Raw genomic sequence first — 17700 nt, 5'->3', positions numbered from 1 at the left:
AAAGAACTAAGGGCTTTTTGGGTGCTAGTGCTAGTGCTTGAATTCAGGGCTTGAGGCTGTTTCTAAGTATTTTGCTCAAATCTAGTGCTCTTAATGCCTGAGCTGCAGCTCCACTTCTAGCTAATTTTTCTATTTAATTGGAAATAAGAGTCTAACAGACTTTCTTGTTCATACTGACCAAACCATCATCCTCAGATCTCAGCATCCTGAGTAGCTAGGATCATAGGCATGAGAAACCAGGCATCCAGCATCATAACTGACTTTGTGTATGTGTGTGTGAGAGAGAGTACACATGGGTGCACCAGTCCTTGGACACTTGGGCACTGTCCCTGAGCTTTGATATGAAAAGCTAGCACTCTACCATTCCAAGCCACAGCTCCACTTCTGATTTCCTGGTTGTTAATTTGAGATATGAGTCTCATAGACTTTCTTGCTGAATTAGCTTAGACCAAAGATCCTCAGATCTCAGCTTCCTGAGTAGTTAGAAGTACAGATGTGAGCCACCAATGCCAGCATGCCTGATGATTGATGCCTGATGAAGGTGATTATAAATTGTAGAGTGAATAATTTTTATTTTTTCCTAAATGTGATGTTACTTCAAATTATTTTTATGCTTTGATAACCATGAGTTATACAAAATAATTGTGGAACAACATAAAATAGAGAAAATAAGAAAAATAAGAAAAAAAGGTAAAGTTGCATGATAAATTTCTTAAACTATCTCTTTATAGGCATGGCCTGAATGATCACACTTGTAATCTAAACTATGGAGCAGACAAACATTGAAAAATGGCAGCTAGAAGATATCCTCTCAAAAAAATCCAAGGTAGAGTGCTTGCCTAGCATGCATAAAGCCATGGGTTCGGTTCCTCAATACCATAGTCAGAGAAAAATCCAGAAGTAGAGCTATGGCTCAAGTGGTAGACTGCTATCCTTAAGCAAAAAAAAGCTCAGGAACAGTGCTCAGCACCTGAGTTCTAGCCCCAGGAATAGCCATGCACACACATACAAAAAATAAAAATACAAAATAAATTCAGGATCTATTTAAACATAAACTCTGCCAAGACATAGGATCTCTGGGTCAAGTAATATAGTTCAAAGTCCAGCAGCACAGAAAGAACAAAAACTGGTTGCATGTAGCAATTTTACTTATTTAGAAGCAAAGCCAGCTCTTTGTCTATGTAGGGATTTTAAATCAAGTACAACTTTGTAGTATATGTTTGAAAAACTTCAGATGATGTAAACAACAAAAACAAAAACAAGAAATAGCACAGATACCTTCTCCTTTTATTTTCCTACAGGATTTTTCTTTGACACAAGATTTTTATTGTGTAAGTTTTAAAAGTATTGTTCAAAATGTATAATATTTCACTAAAAGTAAAATGCTACAATTTTTGTTTTACTTTGAGACATAGTCCATGTAACCCAAGTCTTGCATTAGAGTCAAGATAACAAAAATCCTGGTTCTACAGTTTTCATGTTTATGACATCAATTATGTTTCCAAGTGGAAAATGAAGTGCCAGTAATGTTACTACAGGAAGAGATTTCTAAACCCAGGTAATTTTAAACTGCTTTTCATTTCTTTGGCATTTCCTGTTTGTAAATGCTTCTATTTTTTCTTCTATGGAGATGAGGTTCTTGGGAGTAAAAACATCCAGGTATGTTAACTGAAATTTTAGGATGAAAAAAAAAGACAGTTCTGTATGATCAATATTATTTCATAATGTTCTACTAACAGCCTTCCATTTCTAATGTTCATACTATTTTCACAATTATTTTCACAGATTTTACTGAACTAGTTTAGAGCCAGTTTGTGTGTGTATGTGTGTGTGTGTGTGTGTGTGTGTGCGCACGTGCATGAGCACATGTGCATGTGTATGCCACATCTCCACTTTTTTGGGGGGTAGATATTGGATAGTTTTGTGGGCTTTCCTGCTTAATCTGGCTTCAAATCACAACCCTCAGATCTTGGCCTCCTGAATTGCCACAAACATGAGTGTTTGGCTGTCAGTTTCTTGCTTCCTGCCTGAGTAGGGAAGAAAATAACATTGATCTAAAAAATAACCAGTCTTCCAAGATATGGAAACAAAAACTTTTCTTCTTTTATTTTAGTTTTAAGTTTTTGATGATTTTTGTCTTCTTTTCCTTATGTATGATATACTCACATATATATCTTCTGGTGGGCTGAAGGAGGATACTCAAGGAGAACTCAAGTGAAAAGGGGTGGAAAAGTACAGCAATGAAGCTCACTGGACACATAAAAGTGAACTATACAATTTATGGTGGAGATGGGAGGGAGGGTCTGGGAGAGAGGAAACAAAAGACTCTGTATGAAAGGGTATGTTCTTAACATCTGACTCATGTAATTTCAATCCCACTGTCCATCTCCTTAATACATCATCTTTATAATAATAAAATAAATTAATAAAACAATCAGCTCTTCTGGGCATTAGTGGTTCATACCTATAATCTTAGCTAGTTAGGAGGATGACATCTGAAAATTAGATTTGAAGTCGGCTTGGGCAAGAAAGTCTACGAGATTCTTATCTCCACATAAGCACCCCAAAAAGGCTCAAGGTGTACCTGTATCAAGTGGTCAAACACTAGCCTTGAGCAAAGAGCTCAGAGACAGCGCTCAGGACCTGAATTAAAGTCCCAGGACTGGCACAGACACACATATACAGACACACAGACACACACAAAACAACAACAAAACCAAAACCAAAAAAAAAAAAAATGTGTGTGTGTGTGTGTGTGTCCAGAAAAGAAGAAGTATGATTTGTACTTTAGCAGCCAGCAGAAGTGTCAGGTCTTGAAAAAAATAGAAATAAGTAAGAAGGAAATTGCCTTCTAATAAATAGTAGAAATCAGACTTCATTTTTTTAAGTTTACAGTTTAAATGTTATTAGTAATGGACAATGGGAAATACTTTTTTTTGTCAGCTGTGGGGCTTGACTCAGGGCTTAGGTGCTATCCCTCAGCTCTTCAGCTCAAGACGAACACTCTACTGCTTGAGCCACAGCACCACTTCCAGTTTTCTAGTGCTTTAATGGAGATAAGAGTCTCATGGATTTTCCTGCCTGGGCTGGCTTTGAACCATGATCCTCAGATCTCAGCCTCCTGAGCAGCTAGGATTATAAGCAGGCGTGAGCCACCTGGGTCCAGCAAAAATTGGGAAATATTTATCTAGGAAAAAAGAACATCACAAACAAATTTATAAAGGCAATAAAAAGCAAACAAAAGTGCTTTTTTTTAAGATTGTCATTCATTTATTTTTTTGTGTGTATGTGCCAAGATTGTGTGTATATGTTCAAGATTGGCACATTATTACTTGATTCACAATTCTAATCAATGCTTTTTGGTGGTTAATTGGAGATAAATGTCTCACAGATATTCTTACTCTGACTAACTTTGAACTCTGATTCAAATCTCAGCCTCCAGTAGGATTACAGGTGTGAGTCACTGTTACCCTGCACACATTCTGCTCTTGCTTTACTTTAAAATAAGACACAGATCTGAGACAAGCAGAAACGGTCGGATAAGTTAATGTTAGGCGAAATGAACCCCGAGATAAGGGGTTCAAATGGTTTTTCTTTCTTGCTATTGTTTCTAACATATTTTTATAACCCCTGTTTCCATTGTATTCAATGTTTGTATAATTTGTATAATATATATAATTTATAATTAAGCAAATTGTTTAAATAGGGATGCAGGTGGACCCATTGCAACAATGAGATGTCCAAGACGTTATGTCGAAAAGGAGCTTTAAGGCTGGGAAGGTGGCTCAGTGGTAGAGCGCTTGCCCTGCATGCTTGAGGCCCTGGGTTCGATTCCTCAGCACCACGTAAGCAAAAAAGAAAAAAGCCGGAAGTGGTGCTGTGGCTCAAGTGGTAGAGCGCTAGCCTTGAGCTGAAGAGCTAAGGGACAGCGCCCAGGCCCAGAGTTCAGGCCCCACAACCGGACCACCCCCCCCCCCAAAAAAAAAAGAAAAAAAGAAAAAGGAGCTTTACAACTTTGGCAGGGCGCTTGGGTGGCGGGGGCGGGGGGGGGGGGGGGGGAGGGAATGGAGTGGGGAGTGGAAAGGGATGGGAAGGGAAAACAAAGGAGGAGACAATACTTGATAAGAAATGTACTCATTGCCTTGCTCATGTAACCCCTCTTACGGTATTTTCACACACAAAAAAAAGATTGGGGGCGGGGGAGATGGCATGGTAGGGAGATGGCATGGTAGGGAGAAAAAAGGAGGAGGCAACAATGCTGGATAAATGTACTCATTACCTTGCTCATGTAACTGTAACCCATCTGTACAGTATTTTCACAACAAGAAACTTATTTAAAAATAAAATAAAATAAAACACAGAGAGTAACTTTTGTAGGAAAGTAAAGACAAAGATAAAGATAAAGCCCTCATATGAGATGTAATCCTCTTGATGTTTGTGGAATTTAGATTAACAACATAATGAGGCTAGAATACAGACAGAAAACATTTTTGTACATCACTACCTAATATTCAGTATTAAGTTATAAATTAATTTGCTAATGCATGAAAGTATATTTGGTATGGCAAAACTGCAACCAGTCACTATTTTATTTTTAACTATAAAACAAGTTACTTCAATTCTTCAAAATTCACCTATCTTTCCATGAGTTATGAGAATACCACTTTTATATCCTTTAATTGGCTTCATTAATAATGCTGTATTATGATTCTAGCTTTTGTTCCCTTGAATAGAAATCTCTAGTCTCCCTATCAATTTCATTTCCAGAACAGTATCTTTTACACACATATTCTCCATTCTTGCATCTTGTTACTTCATCATGGAATTCTTATTTGTTTCCAAATTCATGACAGCAGTTCTCATAGTAATTTCACCAAAGAAAAATTAGTAGCAGTTTTCAAGGATATTGGATGGAATCCCTCTTAAGCTTAATTTCCTAACTTATCTAGAACATCCTAGATAAGTCAGCAGACTTTTAAGAACAATTTAAAATTTTTCTAATTTTTCTAAGTATTTGCATCTTTGCCTCTACAGTGTACTAATGAAGGTTGGCATTAGTTATCTGGCTCACATTTACTTTATGTGTCAGCCAACCAATAATGTTTTCTAATCTAAAACTTTACTTAAATGGTAAAAATCATGTTTTAACATAATCAAATTTTTATAAAAATAACATATACAATTTAAAAAATACTAGAGACATTCATATATACACATAACATTATGATGAAAGAAATTTCAGTTCAAATAGGCAAAATTAGGCTTTGAAGCAATTCATCTGTACAGTTGAAAAACGTGTTTTTAAATAAAGTTTATAATTGAAATATTTTAAGTAGTCATTTGACAAGCATCAGAAAAGTTTTTAAAGTGACAACCAGACCAACATAAAGGATGTAGAGAAGAGATGCTTTAAAATATTTGGGAGTTATATTCAGAATATATTGTTTTGCTATTTATTTTCTGTTCATTCCTATCTTTTTCTATTTCTAGTTCAAAAATAAAACTTACTGGGGCTGGGAAGGTTGCTCAGTGGTAGAGCGCTTGCCTTGCATGTCTGAGGCCCTGGGTTTGATTCCTCAGCACCACATAAGCAAAAAGAAAAAAGCTGGAAGTGGTGCTGTGGCTCAAGGCACTAGCCTTGAGCTGAAGAGCTGAGGGACAGCGCCCAGGCCCCACAACCAGACCCTAAATAAATAAATAAATAAAATAAAACTTATCTATGTTAATAAGTTCTGATGTTTTTCCTAGTCCTTCCTGTAGTAATTTCTGCTTTTACATTAATAGCTCTGGTTAGCAAAATTGAATTTGATACAGAATAGGAGATAGGGGTCCAATTTCAATTTTTTGTATAGATATCCAAACATTTTCTTGGTTTAATATTGTAGGACATTTAGCCTTTCTACAACTTAGTTGTAATCAATAAAATATCTTGAATAGTATATATTAGTAGCATTTAGGAAAAAATATGAATGTGTGAATTTTTCATAATCATAAGTATCTTTGTTCTTCCTTAATTATATATAACTACTTAGAAACATAATTTTAAAAAGCTCCAAAACCTCTAAATTATTTTCTTACCTTTCATCAACCTAATTCCTTAGGGGTAAACATATTAAACAGTTCACACTATTGTTGCCTCAGAGAAGAGAGACGACGGCAGGTTGGGTGCTGGTAGCTCATGCCTATAAACTTAGCTATTCAGGAGGCTTAGATCTGAGGATCATAGTTCTGAGGCAGCCTGGATAGGAAGTACATGAGACTCTTACCTCCAAAAACTCCTTCAAAAAACCCAGAAGTAGTGCTGTGACTTGTATAGTAGAGCACTATCCTTGAGCACAAAAAGGCTCAGAGACAGCAACCAAGCACTGAGTTTAAGTCCCAGGACCAGCAAAAAATAAAGTACTTACTTAACCATTTCAAAAAGCTTGGGATCTGAAACTTTGATATTTCTTGCCATATTCCAGGAAAGATGAACCATAGGTACTACAGACTTCACATTTTGCAATTTGTTCCATTCATAGCGTTCTACAGCCAGTTTATACTGACAGGCTGGGGGGGGGGGGGAGGAACAGTTATAAAGTATCAAAATATGAAGATATGCAAGTTATTACTGTTAGTATTATCCCCATATAAAGTCCTCAGCTTCACCCAGACCTGAGCTCCTCTCTGCCCTAGAAGTCCCTGCCATAGAGCTGGTTACTCCTTCTCTTCTTCCCAGACTTACTTGTGTATGCTATCCCTCTAGAGCTACCCACCTGAATAGGGGCAGATGCCATATTGCTCCCTTTCCTAGGGGAAATATGGCCCCTCTAAAAAAACCTTAAAATCTCTCCTACCTTTCTCTGCCTGGTCCCCTGTTATGGTCATGTTGGATCCTAAATACTACGTCTCAAATTTTAAGTTCAACACAATTCTCAAAAAGTCTACTATATAAAAAATATAGTATGTAAGGCTGTTTTTACAGAATGTATTACATTTCCTTCCAAAGTTCCCTTGATTCCCTCTCCACATTTTATAGGGGCTAAAGTGAGATGTTAAAAAGTTAAGAACAAGCAAGCCTTGAGCCAGTGACTCACATTTATAATCCAAGCTAAAAAAATGTTAAGATACAAAGGATAGAGACTTGAATGTAGTCTGTTCAATAAAAATCCATGTCTAAAATCCGTGAGGCCCTCATCTTCAATGAAACAGCAAAATACTGGAAGTGGAGGTATCTTGATTACATTGTAGGGGAACTTTTGTGCTTTCATGGAAAACTACATTATCTATAATATACCCTCTGGTTGTCTGATTTTGACAACACTGTAAATTATAGATAGCTATTATGCAAAGCTTATAAAAACAAATTGTATTGCTAAGGGCTACTCTTCCCCTTCCACCATGAAAAAACCAGTTTTGTCTCAATTTGCATATTCATGTCAATATTCCTGATCTATAAATGTGTCTGTTCTCAAGGTTTATTTTTGAACAGCTTGTAACACCTTGATAGCTTTTTAAAACTAATAAATTAGATAAAATTTTACTATGTTTAAAAAAAAATCCATGTCTAACATAACTAAAGGACTGGGAAATGGGATAATGTCTGTAACCCTGGTTATTCAGGAGACTGGGATGTGAGGATCTCAATTTGAATCTAGCCTGGGCAAGCAAGTCCATAAGACTCTTTTCTACAATTAATTAGCAAAAAGCAGGGAGCAAATGGCTCAAGTGGTAGAACACCAGCCTTGAGTGAAAGGCTAAAGGTCAGAACTTAGGTTCTGAGTTCAAGTCATAGTACCAACACAAATCATAAAAGACAAAAAAAGTGCAAAAAGCAGGATTGGATGCATAGCTCTGATAATAAAGGCCATTGAGAAAGCAAGCTAAGCAAGTTTAAGCTGCTAATTTTCTAGTACCACCCAAAAAACTAAAAAACAAAACCAACTTACTCAAAATTAAAACTATGTACTTAGGTATTCTTTCATAAAAAAATTTTTTTTAGAAAGATAGAAAGTATACGGAAGTGGCACTGTGGCTCAAGCTGTAGAACACTAACAGAGTTCAAGCCCCATGACCAATCCCCCCCCTCCCAAAAGTACCTTATTCCAGATAGAAAGTATAGAACTCTAAATGTTAATACACTAAAAAATTGAGAGTATACATTCTATGTCTACTGAAAAATACATTTATTGCTTGTTGATATTTGTTCTTGAATTGGTAATATCAAGAAATCCCCTTTTACTGAATTATTTCCCAATAGAAAGTAATATCCATTAAAAATAATCTCTAAAAATATAAAATCTGTTGTATTATTTTAAATACCTGTGAGTGGACCAACATTCCAGGCAATGTTGTTACACCATCCAATAGCCTGAACCCAATGCACAGTGCCAGCATTTATCCAGACCAAATCTCCAGGTCGCTGAATAAATCTATACACAGGAACATTTGCTTGATACAGGTCTTCCAGGTTAGGCCACCAAGAACTCATTAGGAAATTTAAATTATTTCTGGAAAAGAAAAAAAAGAATAATAATAAAGACTATGTTTTAAATGTATAATCAAATGTAAGAAGGTTACCTCAAAATATTTAAAATACCATTTTTAACTAAAATTTTGATTCACGAAATTACTGCAGTAATATCTGTTTCTAAAAGTGAGAAACACAGTGTGAAAGGATCAATTCTCAGCAGAATGAACTGTAACTATCATCAGCTGATGTAATCAAAGTTACTTTCTCACACATGTAACCCTATCTAGTCACCAGAATGACACCTGAAGGATCAGGGCTAAAGCCTGCCTAAATAGAAAAGTCTGAGTGTCTCCATCTACAATTAACTCAAGCTGTATAGATCTACTGTGAGTCAAATACATGAATTAAAGCCTCAAAAGTCTGAAAGTTAAAACCTTCAAGTTATACTTAAATACATAGTCAATCAATTCCATCAATAAGGAACAAAAATTTTAAGAAATAAAACCAAATACGGCAGATAGGATTGAGTATTTTCTTTAGCTGGGTGCTGGTAACTCACACCTGTAATCCTAGCTACTCAGAAGGATGAGATGTGAGGATCACGGTTTAAAGCCAGCTGGGGTAGCAAAATCCATAAGACTATTATCTCCAATAAACCACCAGAAAACCTGGAAGTGGCACTGTGGCTCAACTGAGCTGAAAAGCTGAAGAGTGTACAGGCCCAGAGTTCAAGCCCCAGGACTGGCAAACAAAAAGGAAAAACACTAACATTTCCGCAAAAGGCAAATGAATTAAGTTGGTAGTTTTATTACTTCCAAGTTCAAACAGTTTCTAATTATTACTTGTATTTACAAACTTTCATTGAAGGATTCTTTATACACTGTCTGAAAAGGAAGAAAGCAAAATCATGGTACTAAATAGTTTCTACTGAAAATAAATCAGCAAAATTACTAATCAATTATAACAAATAGTAGAATACATATTCTCATTACTTCCACAAATAATGTTTTTCTGTAGCACATAAAAGATTTCTTAGATGATCATTTTCTTTCTGCTGTTTAAGTTACCAGTTTCTGATTAACATGTTTATTGCAATTTGCTTATTTATTTTTTGATGCCAATTTGGGGGCTTGAACTCAGGGCCTGGGAGTTGTCCCTCAGCTTTTTAGCTTCAAGGTTAACGCTCCACTTCAGGTGACAGGTCAATTGAAAGTTAAGAGTCTGACGGACTCGGGCTGGGATGTAGCTCAGTGGCAAAAGCACTTGCCTAGTAAGTGCAACGTCCTGGGTTCGATCCCCAGTACCAAAAAAACCAAAAAAACAAAAAACAAAAGACAAGAGTCTGACGGACTTCCTTCCTGATCTGGCTTCAAATGGCAAACTTCAGATCTCAATCTTCTGAATAGCTAGAATTAGCAGCTTGGCCGATTGCTAAATTTTAAACTTCACACAAAAAATTCTTTTTCTTTTTTTTTTTTTGCTAATAAATGAAGAAATTTTAGAAAGAGTATCCTTTTATTCTTTTTACTATGGCAAACTTTATTACCATCAAATACTGTCCAAGAGTATTTCTTATTAACATTCCCACTTATGTATGTAAAACATCTTGAGAGCTTGCTTGGAGATTCTAGTTAGAGACTACTCATGTACTCTTGATGGATGATTGTTCTCACTGACATAGATTAAGACTTTACAGGGTACAGGTAGCAGTGAGGGAAGAAGTAGATATCTGCCTAGCTCCCCTGAGTAGTTAAATCAACTCCCAAGATCAATGTAATAGATAAGTGACAGATATCACAACTAGATCATTCTCATATCAAAATATTATATTGATCATACTTACTCCCTTTATCATTCTTCCTCCAGAACTCCACATACTTTGCAGACAAGCCTCAGCAATAGTCCAGTAATGTTTTTACCAAATAAAGCATATTTATGAAATTGTTTTAAAGATTTAAAGTACAAGTTACTGCAGGGCATCCATTACTCATGGCATAATCCTAGCTATTCAGGAGGCTGATATCTGAGAATGGAGGTTCAAAGCCAGCCTGGGTAGGAAAATCTGTGAGACTCTTATCTTCAATAAACCAACAGAAAACTGGAAGTAGTGTTATGGCTTAAGTAATAGAGATCTTTCCTTGAGTTGAAGAGCTCAGGGACAGCTGAGCTCCGGCCCAGGCCCAGGCCCAGAACCAACCAAAAACACACACACACAAAAAAAAACAAAAAACAAAAACTAATTTTACTTTAGAATGAGGAAATTTCTTTTACCAAATATATTTTTTAAATGGACAAAACAAAACAAAAAAGTTACTTCTGTGAGATTGTAGAGAACAATAATGTACTGTGTATTTCAAAACACCAAAAAGACAAGATTTTGCTTTTTTCAAAACTATAATAAGGGGGTTGGGAAGGTGGCCCAGTGGTAGAGTGCTTGCCTCACATGCATTAGGCACTGGGTTTAATTCCTCAGCATAACATTAGCAGAAAAAAGCCAGAAGTGATGCTATGGTTCAAGTGGTAGAGCACTAGCCTTAGCTGAAGAGCTGAAGGGACAGTGCCCAGGCCCAGAATTCAGGCCCCATGACTGACAATAATCATCATCATCATCATCATCATCATCATCATCATCATCATCATCATCATCATCATAGAAGAGAGAATGATGGAAAGATGATAGTCACTAAGATTTATTGTATTTTTTATACCAAATGTTCTCTTTGTTATATTGCTTTGCAAATAAACTTTTCTACAAAATTATAGTTAACTGCTGCAAGAATTCTCTTGCTAGACTTGAGGACTTAAGTGATTTAGTGACTCAAAATTTTCTGGTAATGTATTTGGTGTTTAGACAGGGATGTCAGGAAGGACACATCAAACTTTTTGCTAGGATTTTTCAACTGGTAACACTAGAAAGCAAAATCAATATGACCTCAGGAAGTAGAAAAGGAATTTAAATAAAAACTGTAGAAAAGAATTCTCTAATTTTTTTTTCTAATTTAAGTGGTTATGTTGAAAAACGAACTTTACAACTTTAGGGGGCGGGGATGATACGGAGGGATGGGAAGGGGAAACAAAGGAGGAGGCTACAATGCTTGATAAGATATATGCTCATTATCTTACCCATGTAATTGTAACCCTCTGTACAGTATTTTCACAACAAAAAATAAAAATAAATTAAAATAAGACACCTGCCACAGAAAAAAATAAAAATAAATAAATAAATAAAGTATATGTGTGGTTAAATAAAAAAAAAAACAAGTAAGAAAAAAAGCTTTTGTTTTGTTCTGAGAATCAGTTTTTTGTAAGTAATGGTACTTGACTTTGAGCCTGGGTACTGTCTCTCAGCTCTTCAGCTCAAGGCTAGTGCTCTACCATTTGAGTGGTTTTGTGGTGGTTAATTGGAGATAAAAGTCTCACAGACTTTCCTGCCCAGGCTGGCTATGAACAGTGACACTCAGATCTCAGCTTCCTGAGTAGCTAGGATTATAGGTGTGAGCCACTGACACCCAGCTTAGACTTAGTTTTACAGCTGTTGTTGTTTATTTTTAAAAAGAAAGAAACCAGGGATTGGAAATGTGGCTTAGAGATAGAGTGCTTTCCTAGCATGCATGAAGCCCTGGGTTCGATTCCTCAGTATCACATACACAGAAAAGGCCGGAAGTGGTGCTGTGGCTCAAGTGTTACAGCAATAGCCTTGAGCAAAAGAAGCACAGGGACAGTGCTGAGCCTTTGAGTTCAAGGCGCAGGAGGGACCAAAAAAAAAAAGAGAGAGGGAGAGAGAGAGAGAAACCAGTACACTAGATTCTGAGCCAGCAATTAACAGGAGTGGCCTAGAACTGGAACTTCTGAGAGGCTGCCAGGTCAAGTTCTCCACACTCCTTCATACCATTTTCCTACCTTGAGCCCTTGAGGTGTGCAGGAGCTCTTGTAATAAAGCACCTATATAAAAACACTGGAACCAAATTTAAAATTTCTGAAAACGTCTCAGATTTTTATTTAAGCCAAGTATAAAATAAAAACTTATGATGGAGCAAAAAGTAAAGACTGGTATTGTATTTAAAAAGCATTCCTTACAAGTATATTCTACAATTCTACTATTCTACAATTATTAGTAAGAGTTTAAGAAACTTACTTTTCGCAGAAGTCATTCAGAACACCCCAATAATCTTCAGGCACAACAAACCATTCACAATCACCAGGACCAATATTTATATTAACAGAACAGAAATTATTATTTTCTTGGTGACCTGAAAAGTAAAATGAAGTGAAAGCCCAAATCACATTATAAATGTACATTTGGAGGCTTTTCAGGACTAATTGAAAAATAACCTGTAGACTAGGGAATAATACATAAACGGAAATAGACAATAGCTAAATCCTACTTTCTCCTCCATAAACCTCTTCACATGTTCATAAATATTATTATACAATAATGAGTTTTCTAAATGTAACTGAATTTCCCAAATTGATGTCAATAACTAACATAAACATTTATAACTCTTCTCTTATGGTTAAATGGATAATATTGCCATAGTATGGAGTTTTAAGAGTTAAAAATAGAAACGTGGGGCAAAATGTGTCTATTATAGAATTGTTATAAATAACACATTATATACATTGAGCAAACTAATATGCCACATTCTTCTAAACCGTTCCTTAAGGGAATGATTCATAGGAAACATATGAAATACTGTACTAATGATAACCAAAGAATAATCTCCAAACATTTTAGATACAATTCACAAAGAGGTAATCTTTAAATCTGCCATCTCCCATACTAGATTATAATGATAAAAATTTTACTGTGTATGATTAATTTTACTTTCAATCATTATGAAAATATCAGATACTCAATGTCTGTGGTTATTCATTTAGGAAAGTATTTTAGATATTGCATCACATATTTTAGATATTGTTGAATCTTGTTAAATCCAGTTCATGATATATAGGTTCATTCTGAATTAATTTTAGTGATAAAATTTAGAAAACCTGTATTGCAGTAAAGTTTATTGTCATGAATTTATCCACTTACAAAATGATTTAGTGTCTTTATCTTGGTTTAAATTTTTTCAGATCATTTTGCCCTTTGAAAATCTAATAAGTAAAAAACACATTATAAATGACATGGATGCCTCACACTGTTGTACTAGCCACTCAGAAGGTGGACAGTTAAGGATCATGTTTGAAGCCAGCCTGAGCAGGCAAAAAGCCAGTAGTGGAAATGGGACACAAGATATAGAGCATCAGCCTTGAATGAAAAGCTAATAAAAATGGCCACAGGCCCCACATACTGGCAAAACAATCATAGATGACTTTTTAAAATAGCTATAAATATTACAACCAATAAAAAAGAACTTAAAACCATGTTGGCTCTGGGATTGGAGGTGTGGCTCAGTTGGTAGAGTGCTAGTTAATAAACAAAAACATCAGATAAGGTCTTTTAACTATATAAAATATGTATTAGTTTAGTCACCTGGTATTCTACTTCCTGGAACTTTCATATACAGTTGAACTGTATTCATGCCCAATATGGTATAACCAACATGGCTTAGAAGATTTCCTGCTGATACAACACGTACAAAAGCAGGAAGTTTAGTCAGTTCATGTAACTGCAACTTCCATCTGTGAGAAAAAAAAAAACAAAAACAACAGGTTGAGAATAAAAACCTCTGAAAACACTGACATTAACTAGGTCCTCTAAAGAACTGAGATAGAATCAAAATACATTAAATGTTTTACCATTGGGTAAATAATAACTAATATTAGTGCCTCATAAAAATGTACTATGGGCTGGGAAGGTGGTTCAGTTGTAGAGTGCTTGCCTTGCATGCATGAGGCCCTGGGTTCGATTCCTCAGCACCACATAAGCAGAAAAAAAAGGCGGAAGTGGTGCTGTGGCTCAAGTGGTAAAGCACTAGCCTTGAGGTGAAGAGCTGAGAGACAGCGCCCAGGCCTAGAGTTCAGGCCCATGATCAGAACCAAAAAAAAAAAAAGTAAAAATGTACTAGCCCTAAAACAAATTATTATTACAAAACATTTACGTTCATTATGCTCCAGGAAAGAAAAAAATAATTTATATTTTTAAATTTGGAAAATAGATATTCGAGTCTTTGGAAAAAATAATCTATTTGAAAATTCTTGAAAATAACTTTGAAATGTTAAAATTTTTAGAGAAAATGACTAGAGATGGAAAAAAGAAAGCTAGACAATTTCTAATCCTAGGATTAGTCCTCTGCTTCAGATCACAAAATAGTATTAGGAATGAGAAACTTACTTTTTATTATCAGAAAGGTCAATGTTGATTCCAGATTTTATGATTTTGAAAGGTCCTTTTCTCTTCATCCCAGAACTAAAAAAAAAAGAGAAAATATTAAAGCCAACTCTTTCACATGAAAATATTAAGTAGATGCAAAATTTTACTTACTTTTCTGAAGATATAGATTCATTATCTGAATAGTCTTTAAGTTGTGTTTTTCTTTCATTTTCTTCCTATATATTAAGCAAAATATTACCTTAGTATCCTGTAACAGACTACACAATTTCTAAAACACAATTAAAATATTTATCCAAACAAGTAGCAATGTCTATACTTTAAACATTGAGATCTGAAACAGGCATTAGTGGCTCAAGCCTGAAATCTTTTTTTTTTTTTTCCTTTTGGGGTAGAGGGTGTCAGTCATAGGGCCTGAACTCTGGGCCTGGGTGCTCTACCTCTACCACTCAGCCACCTTCCCAGCCCAAAGCCAGTAATCCTTTACAAAAAGAAGAGTTCAAGTGATAAAGCACCCATAAGTACAAGGCTTTAAGTTCAAACACACACACACACACACACACACACACACAATAGAATTTAGATGATAAATGTGCAGACAGTAGTTAAGACACAAAAGTTTATGCAATTATGATCCCACATACATATAAACTCAGTAATGTCCAAAATTTTTGGATAGAAAAAATACAATAGAGATTTCAAGGCTAGAGAGAATAAAAGAGTTATTGCTTTATAGACTTAGTATTTTTTATTTAGATGCTGAAAAGTTGCTGGAGATAATACTGGTACTAGATGTATTTGTTGCTGTTCAGTCACAAAAAGAAGTTAAGTCATTTTTAACATACAATAAAAGTTCTTTTTTTTTTTTTTTTTGGTCCGGTTGTGGGGCCTGAACTCTGGGCCTGTGCACTGTCCCTCAGCTCTTCAGCTCAAGGCTAGTGCCCTACCACTTGAGCCACAGCACCACTTCCGGCTTTTTTCTTTTTGCTTATGTGGTGCTGAGGAATCGAACCCAGGGCCTCAGACATGTAAGACAAGCGCTCTACCACTGAGCCAACTTCCCAGTTCTACAAGGCTAGGTTTATCCTAACAATAGTATGATTAAAAGTATGATTTAAGCTGACAATTTTAAATATTTTCTGGAGATCAATGATCTTAAAAAATTACAAGTTTATAAATGGAGTTACTTGTGTCTCAGCTTCTGTGCCTGAGACCAATATATCTCTCTGCTAAGGCACTGTCCTTTTTTATTACCTCCACCATCCTCTTTCCTATTCAGAACAAAATAAAAAGGTGACAAGAATTTACCAGAAGCTTTGTTTCGTTCCTGAGAACTTGTAAAAGGAGCTATATCCATTGATGAGAAGGAGAGCAGAGGGAATGTCCACTAAATGTCTACTCTACTGCTCCAAAATAAAAATAAACCATTAGCCTCTCTTATTAAGGACATTTACTTCTACTGTCTTCAAAATTCCTACCTATTCCCAATGGAGACTGGAAAATCACAGTTTGAGGCCAGATTGAGCAGGGGAAAAAAAAAAAGAAAAACAAAAAACAAAAACAAAAACAAAAAACACCAAACAAGCAGAATGTAATTGCTTACTTGTTTGTGATATCAGGTAATAGACAGAAACACTTCAGTATAAGTCCAGCCTTAGGAAAAACTCACAAACTTTTAACCAAAACATTTAGTTGCTATATTTTTAAATATTCAATACTCTGAAGCATTTCTAGTTTTGCTTTCTGAAGCTTTATTTAAAAATCAATTCAAGCCCTTGCTGTATCTTGTACAGTGTTCAAGCCCCACAACTGACAAAAAAGTATACAGTCCAAAAACTAGAAACATCAAATAAAACAATCTTACTTTTTCTATTAAAAATATTTTGTTTACATAAACTTGACTACTTAAAAAAAGTTAAAATGTAAGATATGGTGCTGGGAAGGTGGAAGTGATACAGTGCTTGTCTTGCATGCCCTGGCAGCACCAAGTAAGCAGAAAAAAGGGGCCAAAAGTGGTGCTGTGGCTCAAGTGGAAGAACACTAGCAATGAGCTGAAGAGCTGAGGGACAGTGCCCAGGTCAAGAGCTCAGGCCTCATGACCGACAGAAAAATAAATAAATAAATAAAGGTGTTTTAGTTATTGTTTGTTTTGCTTTGGTGCATCTTGTTTTTTTTTTTTTTTTTTTTTTTTGTATTTGGGAAATTTGTTTGTTTTTTGCTAGTTCTAAGGTTGGAACTCTGGGCTTGGGTGTTCCTGATCTCCTTTTGGCTCAAGTCTAGAGCTTCTGTGATTAATTGGAGATAAAAAATATCACAGATTTTTTGCCCTGGTATACTTCTATGGCAGACCTCTGATCTCGGCCTTCTGAGTAGTTAGAATTATAAGAGTGAGCCACCAGTTCCTGGCTGATACGGTTCCGTTCTTGTTTTGTTTTATTTTTTATTTTCTTTTTTTCTTTCGGGGGGGAGGGGGGGGGGGTCCGGTCGTGGGGCTTGAACTCTGGGCCTGGGCGCCATCCCTCAGCTCTTCAGCTCAAGGCGAGCGCTCTACCACTTGAGCTACAGCGCCACTTCCGGTTTTCTGGTGGTTTATTGGAGATAGGAGTCTCACGGTCTCTCCTGCCCGGGCTGGCTTTGAACCGCGATCCTCAGATCTCAGCTTCCTGAGTAGCTAGGATTATAGGCGTGAGCCACCAGCGCCCGGCCTGGTTTTTTTTTGTTGTTGTTGTTGGTGTTGCTTTGGTGCTAAGGATTAAAATCCAGGCTTACTTCCTGGTAGGCAAGGGTTCTACTATTGAGCCATAACTCCAGTCACCCTTTCTTTTTTTTTTTTTTTGGTCGGTAGTGGGGTTAGAACTCTAGGCCTGGGCGCTGTCCTTCAGCTCTTCAGCTCAAGGCCAGCGCTCTACCACTTGAGCCACAGCGCCACTTCTGGCTTTTTTCTTTTTGCTTATGTGGTGCTGAGGAATCAAAC

General features: G+C 36.1%; 1 protein-coding gene across 6 annotated transcripts in view; it reads right to left on the bottom strand.

Moving 5' to 3' along the window:
• The window catches only part of LOC138823808 (lysine-specific demethylase 6A-like), a 172552-nt gene that overhangs the window by 9955 nt on the left and 144897 nt on the right, over positions 1 to 17700 (bottom strand). For all 6 annotated transcript variants that reach the window (XM_070017362.1, XM_070017368.1, XM_070017363.1 and 3 more), the window contains 6 exons: positions 14880 to 14944; positions 14730 to 14804; positions 13929 to 14077; positions 12588 to 12702; positions 8302 to 8489; positions 6408 to 6549 (listed from right to left, as the gene is read on the bottom strand). In XM_070017362.1, the coding sequence (XP_069873463.1) occupies positions 6408 to 6549; positions 8302 to 8489; positions 12588 to 12702; positions 13929 to 14077; positions 14730 to 14804; positions 14880 to 14944 (734 nt within the window). The remainder of the gene's footprint in view (positions 1 to 6407; positions 6550 to 8301; positions 8490 to 12587; positions 12703 to 13928; positions 14078 to 14729; positions 14805 to 14879; positions 14945 to 17700) is intronic.

Source organism: Dipodomys merriami, unplaced genomic scaffold (assembly GCF_024711535.1).
Source record: "Dipodomys merriami isolate MVZ:Mamm:240054 unplaced genomic scaffold, mDipMer1.0.p SCAF_123, whole genome shotgun sequence".
NCBI classification, from domain to species: domain Eukaryota; kingdom Metazoa; phylum Chordata; class Mammalia; order Rodentia; family Heteromyidae; genus Dipodomys; species Dipodomys merriami.
The sequence above is the reverse complement of the archived record's forward strand: the minus strand, read 5'-3'. Positions and strand labels throughout refer to the sequence as shown.